At 36.4% G+C, this 14,731-nt stretch overlaps 2 protein-coding genes across 2 annotated transcripts in view; one reads left to right on the forward strand and one right to left on the reverse strand.

Moving 5' to 3' along the window:
- Nucleotides 1-7,377, reverse strand: part of LOC107683982 (palladin-like) — a 104,567-nt gene extending 97,190 nt beyond the window's left edge. Inside the window, exons 1-2 of the mRNA XM_016480088.1 lie at nucleotides 7,234-7,377; nucleotides 4,133-5,056 (exon numbers count right to left, since the gene is read on the reverse strand). Of these exons, the coding sequence (XP_016335574.1) occupies nucleotides 4,133-5,055 (923 nt within the window). The 5' untranslated portion in view covers nucleotide 5,056; nucleotides 7,234-7,377. The remainder of the gene's footprint in view (nucleotides 1-4,132; nucleotides 5,057-7,233) is intronic.
- A 2,100-nt stretch (nucleotides 7,378-9,477) lies between these two features.
- The window catches only part of LOC107683992 (anaphase-promoting complex subunit 4-like), a 10,239-nt gene continuing 4,985 nt past the window's right edge, over nucleotides 9,478-14,731 (forward strand). The window contains 15 exon segments of the mRNA XM_016480101.1: nucleotides 9,478-9,635; nucleotides 9,903-10,019; nucleotides 10,130-10,235; nucleotides 11,351-11,483; nucleotides 11,571-11,645; nucleotides 11,738-11,764; nucleotides 11,900-11,944; nucleotides 12,033-12,117; nucleotides 12,223-12,330; nucleotides 13,007-13,090; nucleotides 13,178-13,264; nucleotides 13,479-13,543; nucleotides 13,999-14,041; nucleotides 14,147-14,223; nucleotides 14,312-14,412. Coding sequence (XP_016335587.1) covers nucleotides 9,912-10,019; nucleotides 10,130-10,235; nucleotides 11,351-11,483; nucleotides 11,571-11,645; nucleotides 11,738-11,764; nucleotides 11,900-11,944; nucleotides 12,033-12,117; nucleotides 12,223-12,330; nucleotides 13,007-13,090; nucleotides 13,178-13,264; nucleotides 13,479-13,543; nucleotides 13,999-14,041; nucleotides 14,147-14,223; nucleotides 14,312-14,412 — 1,144 coding nt within the window. The 5' untranslated portion in view covers nucleotides 9,478-9,635; nucleotides 9,903-9,911.

Consider the following 14,731-nt stretch of genomic DNA (forward strand, 5'->3'; position numbering starts at 1 on the left):
TGAGTGTATTTTCAGCTTTGTATGACAGTTTCTTGGCAGTTGTTTTGCTACTTTTGTGCCCTTGTTGTATACATATACTGGCATTCACACATTAGCATGCACAGGCAGGTTGTGTACTGTTCTTAATAGTAAAACCCTGTTTATAAGCACTGCAAGAAAAAAATAAATTTTAAATGTTTCAAACAAATGTTGCAGTATATTTTTTTATCTGGATCTAAAATAAAGTTTACATTTTCATAACTAGAAAATTAATGTTAAAAACTGTGAACTTGAGTTGAAACGGCAAATATTGTAAAGTCAAATGAACTTCAATAAAACAATTCAGCACTAGGCAAGATTTAAATTAGTGAGTTGAAATGACTTGTACTTTTAAGTTGATTTAACTTAAAATTTTAAGGCAGCCACAAAATTTAAGTTGAAAGGGGTGAACATTTTTTACAGTGCAGTATCTGTTTATTTCCACTTCTGAATATCCACTAGGATTTCGGACAGCGGAAACAACAACAACATACAACTTACATGCAAGTAGAAACAATGCCAATAGGCATTACATTAAGGAAACCATCTGACTGATAGCGACTGGTTGTTCTAAGAATATTTTCTCAGTGTTATCAATGGAGTGGAGGGATCAGCTGTAATGAAAATGGCCTTTTAAACCACTAAGGGAATGTGTTGAGTTGCATTTTTAATTTGAATGAGAGGGATAGGGCTAGCAGATTAACAAAAGAGCTGGAGAGTTCACAGTCCTCATCACTTCTTTGCAAGACACACTGAACTCCAAGACACCAGCAGTTACTGGAATGAAAACGTCTACTAAATGCAAGTAAACATCCCCACTCGAACAGCAGCTGCACCAACATGATTCTTAAGGTGGGTAATGGGACCACACAGACATTCTGTGATCTGTCTTCCACCACTAATTTCCACATTAGACACTGCCCACACACAATGTGGAACATCCCACTCAAGTAGCAGTTCACCATCAAGAATATCTCTGAATCACCTGCACACACATAACATCCTCTCTCAGATGATCTCTGCTGATCTCTGCTTAGTGCAACCATCTCAATAATGTGTGCACTGGAAGCATATAGGTAAACGATGAATTTCAATAATGCAATGCCCAAATGGAGAAAATATGGTAGATCTAGTATGACATCTATTTAGACCATCAACAAATAAATGGTAAGTTGCCTAGTGAGCTTAAATTTATAGAAAGTAGAGCCATTGATAAGTTTATGTTCAGTGCCTGAATTATGGGGGGTTTGGAAGGGCTCTGATTACACTAATTAATACTTGAACCCCCCAAAGGAAGTCAAAACAAAAGGTTTTATATGTTTTATTATATGTATTGGACAGTAAATCTACAAAATATAAGTCACTTTAGTTTTATACAGCACAAACATATCAAGATTTACATTGCACAAGAACCTCAAAAATTACTGACAGAAATTCTATTTAAAAGTCAACTCTCCTGAAAGTCATTGAATAATTCACACACTCCCTTTGTGTTTGTGTTCCTCTGGAACATTTGCAGGAATCATTCTGAGGTTACACAGCACTGAGGAGTCACTTGCAGGAGGGACTGAGTTTGGCGCCGCACCAGCAAGACTGCAGTGGCTTGCATCACTAAAAATAGCATCTGTTTGTTTGTTATAATTTCCAGTGCTGGCAGGAAAAAATATCAAATTCCTGAATCACCAAGCAAAAGTGCCCTCATAACTGTCTTGCTTACTGTAAGATCTCATTCACACAGTAAACAAAGCAGTTTATTATAATAGCAAGCGATCTATGACGGGAACAGCTAGTTTCTCCCTTGCACGGGCTTGATGAATAAACCAAAGCATAAGTTCACCAAAAATTACTAAAGTTTTCCTCATAGTTCTATTTTTTACCCAGTATGTTTCCTTCAGTGCAACAGAGCTGACAATAGGCAGAGAATCAAGCATTCCCCTGAGAATTTTCATTTTCTTTTTTACATTGTATTTCATGTTAACGTTACTTCAAGAAACTTTCAAATTACTTAAATTACACACAATTGGCACAATTATTACCACAAACAAGAAACCACTTTGTGCTTTAAAAAGTCCCTAACAAGTTGCTACATAAATTAGCCTTCTGGGTCAGCCTACTAATCGACATCGTGACAGTCAGGTTCTGGTAGTAAAAATCCCATTCAAAGGGAATTGATCTTGAACAATAACTTATAAATCTTTAGACAGATCTACTGTAAGCTACAAGGTTGTTAATTGATGGTATATGCTTATATGTATATCAGAGAATCGCAACACGCAAATTGCGCCAGAAGAACACTTTAGTGCCCACCCACTCCCATGAAGCACTGCAAATGACATAGGCTGTTTCCCAAATTGCCCCCTATACCCTCATTTACTATTTCCTACTCCAATAATATAGTCCACTGATTGATGTGAATGCTATCTTCTGGTAGACACAGGAAAATGTGACTTTTTTTTTACATTTTCAAATACTTTTTTAGGGCTGGGTTTTGACACAAACTTCACGATTCGATTCAATTCTCATTCACAAACTTGCGATTTGATTCGATTACCAATTCGATTCAATATCGATTATTTTGGTTACATAGCCCAGGGGTTCCCAAAGTAGGGGTCGACCACGAGGAGGGGTTGCAAGATGATTTCCAGAAATCAAATAATTTTTTAAAAGATTAGAAATAGCATATTTTACCTATAAATAAAAAATTACAAGTTGAATTAAAAATAAAACTCGAACGTGGAGTTTTGTACTCCAGTACGTTGCCCACCCAACTCATTGGGTAAGATTAATGTTGAAATGTAAGTAATGAGTAAATTACTATAAAATAATATTGTTGTTAGACTGTTGTGTTCCTTTGTGTTGTCATTATGCTATAAGTGCATGTGCGCCGTTGTGCAAAACGTTTGTATACTTTAAAACCCTCAGAGGAAAGTAGGGGTGCCGAGGTACTGGCACTGTTATTTTGGGGGTCGTGGGCTGAAAAGTTTGGGAACCCCTGACATAGCCTTTCAGGTACAGTACATGCCGAATTTTCTCAAGGAAAAAAACATCTCTCAACTAATGCTGTAAAATATACATGAGAGTCAGTTTTATAATAATTAAGTTACAATTAGCTACTTCAGTTAGTTTTTTTTAAATATACACAATCTGTCATAAAAACTTGGACGGATTTACTCAAATAAAACATGAAAGAACGGTAAAAAAAAATGATCCTCTCTACAGTTTATTTTTCTGGCTGACTAAGGAGTTTATAGTCACCAAATATGCTTTCTGAGGTAAATGTGATGTTACATCATAAATTGTTTACAAGCCGTTATATTGATGTCTTTGCGCGGCTGAAACACTGATTGAGCGATTACATGAGACAGGATACGGATTGTAAAGTTGTACTCTTTCTTTTAACTTACCTTCAGAGGTTTAGTCATGTTTATTTTGTGCCGAAGCTGGTATTAATGTGGAGGACATGATCAGTTCACGTGCGCCTCGCGCTGCCGCGTCTGTTGAACTGAGGCGCTACAGCGATCTGTCACTCCACATTAAACAGCGCCAAAACGGCATTTATTGTTTGAATACTGCAATACAATGGACATAAATTGAAATCTGAGACTTTGTTTCATATTAAAAGTACCAACGCACAATGCTTATTGCGATTTATTGGATGGGAGGTGCGCTTCAATGTTCAATTCATTAACTGAAAACAGGCTAGAATAATCGATTCTTGGGATTTAAGAATCGTTTTGTAAAAATGAGAATCGATTAAAATCGAGATATCGATATATTTTACCCAGCCCTACGTTTTTTGCTTCAAATCAAAGTTTGTAATGTGATTCACATTGTAGCTGGTTGATTTGGTTCATGGCTTTTAACTCTTTCACAAAGACTTTTTTTTAAATCCCTATGAAAAAATGAAGAGCATTTTTTCTGGAACCAAGGCTGATGTAAAAGTGGGAAGGCACTAGCTGTTACCCTCTATAGTAAACTAAGCTACACCTAAACTTCAATACTGATATTCCACAATCTCTTTCATAGAATCTATTAGGTTCATTTTAGACAACAACACAACCCAAAGTTAAGGGGTACTGGCAAAACCTGAGCAGCATAAACCAGGTTATCCTACCTGACTAGTGGAAGGGGGTTTCCAGTCACTCTGCATTCAAGGCGGATAGGGCTTCCTTCTGCCACCTCCTGGCTCTTCAGTTTCTGGGTGAAGCGTGGAGGACTCTTGGGTCCATCTAGACTAACCCCTCGGCCCTGATGCTCATCTGACCCAACATCAGCCCGAACCTGGTGCATACCTTCCTGCTGGGGCTCAGAGAAAGATGAAGATGATGAAGGTGGCTGAGCCTGCAGCATGGCCAGCCGCTGGCTCCTTGGAGACAAGTAGCCACTGTCAGGTGAAGAGGAGTCTTCATCACCTTGCAGGTCCACACGTGTGGAGCCTTTGAAGATGGAAGAGAGCTCTTCAATGAAGGTAGCAGCTCGGCTGCAGAACTCAGTAGCTGAAGCAGCTCGTTCGTTAAGCTCCAGGCCTCCGTGGACCAGCCGGGGACGGTCCTGCTTATATACTGGTGTGATGGATTTTTGACAGACAAACTTTTCGGGTGATTCAGGAGCAGTGCAGAGCTGGTTAGGCCTGCTGAGCGGCATGCTCTGATTGGATGTGACTTTACCTGATGTGGCGTCAGTTGACTGAGATGCTGAATCTGGGAGAATGGGGTCTTTGGTTTCTGAGTAAAGGGGCAGGTGCTCTGTGGGAACGGGGTGTTCATCTTGGTCATTTGGGTCACCTGCGTCACTCATGGCTTCTCGAGCCAGGTCCAGACTGAGGCTGATCTCATCCTGGCTCAGGAAAGCAGAAAGTTCTGGAAAGTCCCCGTCCCCACTCTCTAGCTCAGCCATTGAGTCCAAGTAAACCTCGCCATCAAGAGGTGGCAACGAAAGCATGCCCCCATCCCCCTCCAAGGACACGCCCCCTGGAGGACATGCCTCTTTCATCAGCAGAGAGAGGGGGAGTGTGTCATTCCATCTCCCGTCCTGCATCCTGCAATACACAAATCACCAAAGAGAAAGGTATGAAAAAATTGCGGACCCTAGTATTATTATTATTATTTTTTTTATAAAGATCAGATATATCAGAATCATAGTCCTAAAGACAAGCAATTTCTGCAATATATACCACATTCATGCACTTAAATTAGTGTAAACACACTCACACCGGAGACTGATCATGGGCAGTTGTCGTATGATGACTCAGGCTGGCATATTTTGGGCACAGCTGTCCGGCATTAACAAAGGCTTGTCATGAGGCCCAACAAGGCATGGGTGCAATTTAACACTCATGCTGACTTTATCTCTTTTATTCCCTTGTCTATCATCTACTCTTCACTGTCCCTACATCAATCTATATCTATTTTTCCAGAGCCTTCACCCTGCACTGGAGTAATGGCTGCTGAAAATTCAGCTTTGCCACCATAGGAATAAATTACATTTCAAAACATATTAAAATAGAAAACTGTTATTTTAAATTGTTATGTTTAAATTGCTGTACATTTGATCAAATAAATGCAGTCTTGGAAAACAACTCAGTGAGAGACTTTTCAAAAACATTACAAATTCTTACAGACCACTTTTGGACGATATTGTATATGAATAAAAATAATGACATATTTATATGTAGATTTTTTATATGTATAAACATATAAATAAAACATTGTATACAAATATATAACAGTATTTTGTGTATGATGATAGGTTGTGTAGGTTTCAGGAAGGGTTTTAAGGTTCCATAATGTCATGCTTTATGAATGAAAACAGATTCAGCAAATATTTACAGAATACAATGCTTGGTCTAAGTTGAGTCTAAATTAAAATAAATAAATAAAATATTTCATCCAACCTCCCAAATTCACACACAGTATTGTTGGATATCATAGACACTGAAGGATGCATCCATGCTGCCTTCCAAACCCAATCAGATGAAGGGATCTTAATAGGTAGGATGTTGCAGGTTAAACTTAAAATGTGGGAACTTATTAAATATATTAACATCCTGAACTTCACAAGTACAGATGGTACAGTTGATGAATAAATCTAAATTAATGTTTTAGAACTCATAGAAAATTGTTGTTTTAATTTATAAATGGCTTTATGACCCTATGTGGATTTGACTTTTGCGAAAAACACATTTAAATCTGACAGTGAATGATGGTATCCTCAATAACCTGTGGAGAGGATCCTTCACCATAATTCAGGGAAAGTGTTTGGTCTGACATACCGCACATTGGTGAAACATTAATATGAGACAGTGTCTGCAGCATAGCGAAACCCCTCAACCAACAGATCAGGTCTCTGAGAAAACACACCTCAGCTCTGAATACGTGCAGAACTGGGAACTGGCTGGTGTGTGTGAACGCTCCATGCACATGTCTGAGACACATTAATGTGTCCCTGCTAACTTTATGACTACATTTCCACTGTAAATGTTTGTTTACACATGTATATTTATTACTTATCGCCTATTAATTGATGTTATACAGTACTGTATAATAACCATGTCTCCAGGTTTTGTTATAGCCGACTTTGTTTACACAATGTTTATGTAAAGTGACCAGGTGTTGTATGTAAAGGTGTGCGGGCATGTGTGTATTTGAAGGGACGTGACAGTGTGACTTTCTCCTGTCATGGCGTCCTGAAGGCCAGCTGTTGTTATTTTTAATCCTCAAGGGCTGCATTTCACAGCAGCAACCACCTCCCCACCAAGAGTCCTTTTTTTACACATAAGCGCACACACACTGCTTCTACGTTATTCATGTGGAAATTATGGCCTCTTTATTCTGTATTGATGAATTATAGATAGCGGAATATGAATGTGACATGCCAAACAATTGTGAAAGCCAAGACTGACAGACTGACATGCTTGTTTTTCCATCTCTGACGCAAACAGTAGAATGCTCTTTATCAGAATTATTTGTAAAAGTGTAGAACTATTAATCTGATGCTGGATGAAATTGAATGAAATAGTGAAGTGAATGTAAAGCTGAAACCAAATATCTCAGATGACCATTCATTGAGAGCCATTCTGAATCTATAATTTACTTAAATTTATAGTCTTGAATAAGCAGAATGAAACAACTCACATGGAATCTTCTGCTTACAGACAAAAGCAAAAAGTCAATGACATTATGTATATATAGGCCTATATAAAAAACAGTCATTTACCTTAAGTCAGTTTTTGCAAATATCCGTCCTCGTCAGAAGGTTCCAGTTTTTCTGAACTTCTCTATGCCAGAAAATTAGAAAAGATGTGTTTCTTTCTTCATGGAGTTGTGGGTCTTTTCTCTGTCCTATGTTTCTTTTGTCTTGTTTGGCATAACAACGAGTAAATAATAACATAATTTTAATTGGGTAGATCGTTTCTTTATCATGAAAAAACGAGAGGCACGTCACTGGTTTAGGAGAGGTGTTTGAGACAGACGGCAGATGGGGTCATAAGTGGTGCAGTAGGAGTCTATTTCAGGACACTTATCACGTTCACTTCATAAACACCGACAGCACAGAGCTATTCCTGTTTCTCAACAATCAATGCACTGATTACAGTTGAGCCTCAATGACAGGAACAAGAAGATCTATCACTCAAAGTGCTGTCACAGAACAAACAGACCACTGACTGATTCAGAGCATTACTCTACAATCTCAGTCAGTCACACCAGTGAGTGAAAAATTATACTAGAAAGATTCTCTACCTGTGACGTCTCAGATTGGCAGAATACCCCATGCATTTTTAAACTGCCAGTTAATTTTCAAATGTGTTACTGAACATCTCATTTAAAATCATTTAGAATAATTTAAAAACTCTTAGCTACTATTCTCACAAATGTACAATTAAGAAAATATTCAGAACTTTTTTATAAAAACTGTTTTATGTATGTATGTACAGTATGTATGCATGTACAGTATGTATGTATGTATGTTAAATAAAGGATATATTAAAAAGCTTGAAAATGTTGTCTAATTTGCAATCAATAACTGCGTTCTGAGTAAACCTTGTATATCCAGACCTTAGACAGGACAATCAAAGGTCTGGTCCATATTGTAGCTTATTTAGGCCAACAATTTCTCCATTTCTAGTCAGATCAATTTAAAAAAAGAAATCAACCATGTGTTGTTGTTCTTGGAAAATCTATAAACTAGGGAAAGTGGTCACTGGTTTCTTTGCAATAAACTCATACAGCTTATGAAATGAATATGAAAATCTGTGATTAAGCCATGTGCATTTAAAACAAAAAAAATTCAACCAACAAGAACTCTTCAAAATGCCAACATAACATGTTCCCTCCATTTTTTTTACCTTGTGCAAAAACATTTTCAACATTTAGCTACTCCCAGTCAGTATATGCAAAGCATGCTGGGAACTGGAGAACTCCTGCCCAGTTTCAGCAATGCTATGCCAACTATGCCAATGCAAATGGATTAAGTAAACTTCTGTAGTGTTTTCCACCAATAATTTTGCCTGATACATCTATTATTATTAATGATAAATATATATAGGTAGAAAAGAAAAATATTACTTGTGTAAAATTATCAATCATTCCCAGTTTGTAATTTTGTCAAATTATACAAAAGGAGTGAAAATATTGTGTAGGCTATTTAGGATATGCTAGCTCTGAAATTTGCCTTAGCAACACAAAGGACCTTGCCATTTTATTCCATTCACTTGCCTTCTTTTTTTTTTTTTTTGGTCCTGATGTTGGTCCTTCCACACCACCATCATTTCCATTGAACATATTATTTGTATAGTAAATTATTTCCAATTCATAATTTGATCTGGAAATGTAACTGCAGTGGAAATGTTGATGATGACAGAAAAAAATACTGAATTGTCCTGTGATGCATTTATATCCAGTGTTAGGGATTAGTAGATCAGCTAAATAAAGTAGCTAGAAAGTGAAAAGTGTTTTAAAAAGCTATTAAGGCAAAAAAAAATATAAATAAAATAAAAAACACTAAAAACCAGCATATGCTGGTTAGGTATGTTTTGACGCTGGGATGCTGGTTTATGCTGGTCCTTTGCTGGTTTATGCTGGTCCTTTGCCAGCACATGACCAGCATATAAACCAGCAAAAGAACCAGCATAAACCAGCAAAGGACCAGCATAAACCAGCATCCCAGCGTCAAAACATACCTATTTCAACAGGTGGCCAAACATTGCATATGACACGCTCATAATCTGTATCATTTATTTACAATAATAAGAATCGTTACAGAAAATCTTGGTGCTTCTGAAAATAATGATCTCTTTCTTTATGCGAATTTTTTCATATTTATTTTGCTGATAAACCGAACCGAACTCGTCGTAGTTGACAGGTTTCGTGATGCTCACTCTTGCTCGTTTCGCGTTTTTTAAATGCATGTTGACCCATTTGTTGTTCCGTAGTCATCATGTCATTGGCGGTCAGAATCACGTTTCATTGGTCGCACTGCTATGCTCTATCTTTATGAATTATGAATGTGTTTACAGTACAAATAAGAATATATTAATGTTTTAAATCAACTTCTCTGTACGTATATAATTTAGAAGACGAGCTTGATTGTGGAGTTTATCATTAGTCGTCGTTTATCTAGTAAGTGCGTGAAGTCTTAAAATCAGGCGAATGTTGTGCAGCATTGGAGAAATAGTCACTCTAGTTAACTATTTTTTGTCATAAACGACTGTAGGGCATGGAAAGTTTCAGTTAATAGATTGATCTGCGTTCATCATAACTGCTGTCTGTCACTCAAGCAGCAGATAACAGCAGTCTGATCCTGGACTGATCAATGCTCTGTAAGACTATGATACAAGTTATCAGTACTGATGGTGTCCGCACTAATGGACTTCTTTCCTTCTGCAGGGTTCAGCAATGCCTGCTTTTCGCCAGGTCGGGGAGAAACAGCTCCCCAACCCCATTCTGTACATGGCCTGGTCACCTAACAGAGATCTGATCGCCCTGGCTAACACTTCAGGAGAGGTTGGGTGTTTTAGATGTACACATACCTGTCATCTGTTAAACCAGACTCTCAATAGATCCTTACCTATAGGATTGTAATGGAGGTTCATTAGACTATTCTGTCATTACAGCTTCTCCTGCATCGGCTTGCCAACTTTCAGCGGGTCTGGAGTTTACTGCCCAATGAGAACACCGGAAAAGAGATCACATCACTGGCCTGGAGACCTGATGGGAAAGGTAAACTCAAATATAATTTCATTGCCTTATTTGTATTTGTATCAGGATTATGATAGTTACCTAAACCATTAAAAATGTTACTTGAAATAAAATAAATGTTAATAGATAGATAGAGAGATAAATACTGTTTTATTTAATCTATAAGTACTAAAATAAGTAAAACTGAGATAAATATTTGTAAAAAAAAATTGGACATAAATAAAATGACAAAACACAGTGAAATAACTAAAATTAGCTTAAAAATAAAATGAAATGGAAAATATATCAAATAAAAACTATAATGATATATATTGATATTAAAATGACATTGAGACATATCACTGCACTGCAGTCTTACTGAAGTGTACTTTACTTTTATTAATTCATTCATGAATACAGCATTCATATAATTTGTTCATTTTTTGGCTTCTTCTTATATAATTTCTAACTTATAAAATGTCCAAGTCCTAATGACCCAAATGTGTTGAAAATATACACTTTTTTTATTGCTATTTAGTATTATATATTAGTTTTATTATTTTTTTCTAATAAATGTACATACAACTATGTTGTCTTGTGCTTGTTATCATTGTTATTTTTTTTACTATTTTTACATAAATATTTATGTACACTTCGTGCATAATTATTAGGCACGTTGATATTCTGATCATATTTTTTTCCAAGCACATTTGACCAATTCCAAACCACATGAATCTTAATAACTACTATTAATTTTGTATTTAATCATTTATAAGTGATATATAATTGTCCATGAAGGCTGGAAGTGAAAAACTCCTTATATTCAGGTGTGTAGAATTATTAGGCAGGTTTTCTTTTACAGATAAAATGAGCCAAAAAAGACTCAGAACTCAGACTGAAAAGTCAAAAATGATTAAATCCCTATGAGAAATATTCAAAACTAATGCAATACAGAAATTGCAAAGTAAAGATCTCTTGTAGAACCAATTTAATTGTCAAAAATGTGCTGCTTCTGATTCATTGCATATTTGACAAATAAAAACCTAGCTTTTAAGCAATAATTAATGTCCTGTTGTTTATGTTACATAACTAAAAAAACTTACAATTTCAGCCATATTCTGAAGTATCTACCAATGTTATATTACTGTTGTCTGCAGTCCTGGCATTCAGTGTGGGAGACACAAAGCAGGTGGTGCTGTGTGATGCAGAGAAGGCAGAAATCCTCCACCTGTTCCCTGTTGAATACCCAGCATCCTGCATGCACTGGATGGAGGTGCAAGATGACAGCAGGTGGGGGGTTTTATATAAAGAGGATCCATTTTCTTTCTCTATTGATGACTTGGTTTCATTAATCTGGTTTATGTTTTTTCTCTCTAGCACATTGTCCTCATTCAGCGAGTCCGAAGATGAGTCCAGCCATTTTCTTCCAAAGTTACCCTCTTTACCTAAGAGGTGAGACTCTGAGCTTTGGTTTGTCTACCAGATGACTGAATGAGAGTTTTTAATGCTTTTCCATTTTCCTTTTGGGCTGTGTTTGTGTTCAGCTACAGCACCACATCAAAGATATTTAGGTAAGAGGGCATTTTATGTGCTTAATATGCTGATTATCGATCTTTTTCTTTGTCATACTCTTTATGATTGGTCATCTGTATGCGGCATGTGTCTGCTCTGGTTGATTATTATGTGTTATTTTGTTTCTCTTGCAGTGAAGAGAAATCAGATGAAGTCACAAACCTTTTGGGGGAAGTGAGGTCAGTGTTGTATTTGTTGACCTGCTTGGTTGATACTTTTCTGAAATTGTATTGTGCCTTTTATGTAATGTGTGATGTGTCTTTGCAGGCTCAGTATCCTGGTGGTGGGAGGACTGTCTGGATTTGTGGAGCTGTATGCGTATGGACTGTATAAGATTGCTATGCTGAGTGGAGTAGGATATCAAATTTTCATTTATAAAAATGGAATAAAAATAATATAAATAAAGTTTTTGTAAAAGAAAAAGAAAGTTAGTAACACATGTTTATGTGTCTCTCAGATCTCAGGGACATGCCGTAGTCTTGGTCTGTCTAGTGACCTCAAGTCCCTCTCTGTTATTACAGAGATTAGATCCACAGAAGACAACCCTGAGATACATTACATACAGGTAAAGTCTGAAAACATTATTTTTATCCCAACATTGTCATTATCAGTACTGTGCTTTGCTTTATGGGTCAGTCACAAATTAGAGTGCCCACGATAAAGAAAAAAAGTTTTAAAAACGTGCCAAATTTTTAGAAATGTACTCATGTGTTAATGTTGGTGTCATATGGTTTAAAAAAAACCTTTATACCATTTTTAAGAACAATTTAAATATAATGGCTCTAAAAAATCTTGTGTTGAAACTATGAAGTCAGAGTTACAATATATTTGTCCTTATACCTTCATTACATGTGACTGTGACTACATTCATAGATGAATTAATAAATATAATTACATTTTTGGAGAGGTTTTTTTTCCCATTATAATGTCAGGTCACATTTTGAACTTCATGCCCCTAAAAAACATCAAAATGATGGTTCAGTTACTTTATCTTTTGTTAATCTGACAAATGTAACATTTCCGTCTACAAGTGCTGAAACAACAGCAACTGAACTTCAGCAAATTATATCAGTAATATAATTTTATGTAGCTGTTATTTATTGAAGGTTGATGTCAAAGTAAACAAAGTGCAAACAGATTGAGTCACACATAACCTTATACTACCAGGTTACATGTGGCATCTCTGCACTGAATGGAATGTATGAGGTTGATATCATTAGTTGACTGTGACTGTGTTGCAGCTGGACACTGGACTGCTGTCTTCATGTTTGCCTGAGTTGACCAAGATGGCACGCAAGTTTACACACATTTCCACACTGCTGCAGGTAAGTGTCTTCATGGGCGTCTTACTGATACAAGCTGTAACCCTGTCTTTATTCACACATCTTTCATTCTCTTTCTCTGTTGTTTAGTATCTGCGTCTCTCTCTCACCTGTACGTGTGAAGCTTGGGAGGACATTCTTATGCAGATGGACCTCCGCCTCACTAAGTTTGTTCAGGTTAGAGTTCATCACAAGCAAGGCAATCACAAACAAGCCTATAAAAGACATCAAACAGGATGGCATTCATTAGAGCATTGAAATGCCTCACCCTGAAAGTACATAGAAGTGCAGGAGTGAACTGATCCATTGAAGCCATGGTAAATGGCTCTGTTTGTTGTTTATTAGAGTTCTAAGAGACAGTTGATGGTTGAACTGCATTGTTGTTTTACAGGAAAAGAACACAAGCACTCAGGTTCAAGATGAGTTCCTGGAGCTATTGTTATGGGGCCATGCCAGGTACATAATTCATAAATGATAGTCACACTAGGTTTTTGAAGAGTACATATCGTCATATCACAGTGGTAATTGTGGCAGTGAGTGAGCTGTTGAAGAGTGGTGTTTGTGGCAAATTTTGTAATGTTTGTAAAATCACACTAGTAATATTTTATGTAAAATAATATAAAAATAATTAATATTTAATATAAATTTCTCTTATATTTTAAAGTAATATTTAATATAAAATGATTTAGATAAAATGAAATATGCTTGTGTTTACTCTAAATTGCCAGCAGGGGGCACCATATGTTCTTAAATTTATAGCTACAGTCAGAATAAGAAAACTGCTTAGCATACCTAATAATGTGTTGTAGCTATTCCTTAGCATAACCAAACCAGATAATGACATAATAAGAGGTTACTTTTGTAGAATTGTATATATATTCTGATTTCGGAGTCGAAAACTTCTTTTTCAGCCCTGAACTTCAGGCTCTTCTTATGAATCAACTCACAGTCAAGGTAAATCTACCTGGAATTAGGTTGACTGCATAAGTTAGCCACTGTCAGTAGTCATGCTATTATTACCAACTTCTTCATTCATTATTTGGTTGTTTATTTGCTCAGGGCTTGAAGATGCTGGGTCAGTCCATTGATTCTTCTTATTCCAGCATCCAGAAACTTGTTATCAGTCACTTGCAGAGGTGTGTATCATTCACTAGCCCTTTAACCAGCACTAGATAGAGTATGTTAGAGAGCGGCATGTGCATTGAGTGTTTGCTGTGCACACAGTGGCTCTGAGGCGCTGCTGTATCATCTGAGCGAGGTCAAAGGAATGGCGCTCTGGAAACAGAAGTTTCAACCTCTCGGCCTGGATCCTGCAGCAGTCGAGGGTATAAGACTGCCTATTTATAGACCAGTGTTTTATTTTAGCATTATTTCTATATACTATTATAGGATTTATTAATATTTTGAATCAGCTTTTATTTTTATGTTTTCAGTTTTTATTTTGTTTAGTTTCAATTTGAGCAACTTTTTATGTGCTTTTGTCATTTGTATTAGTTTTTTGTTCTTCATATATTTCTATATAGCTTTAATTTATTTTTCAGTTTTAGTTTTATTCATTTTAGTGCTTTAATTTAAACTTAAATTAAATTAGTTGCAAGGCAATATTTTTTTAATTTTCATTCAAATTTTCATCTAATTATATAT

This window comes from Sinocyclocheilus anshuiensis, unplaced genomic scaffold (assembly GCF_001515605.1).
Source record: "Sinocyclocheilus anshuiensis isolate Anshui unplaced genomic scaffold, SAMN03320099.WGS_v1.1 scaffold637, whole genome shotgun sequence".
Taxonomy (NCBI): Eukaryota; Metazoa; Chordata; class Actinopteri; order Cypriniformes; family Cyprinidae; genus Sinocyclocheilus; species Sinocyclocheilus anshuiensis.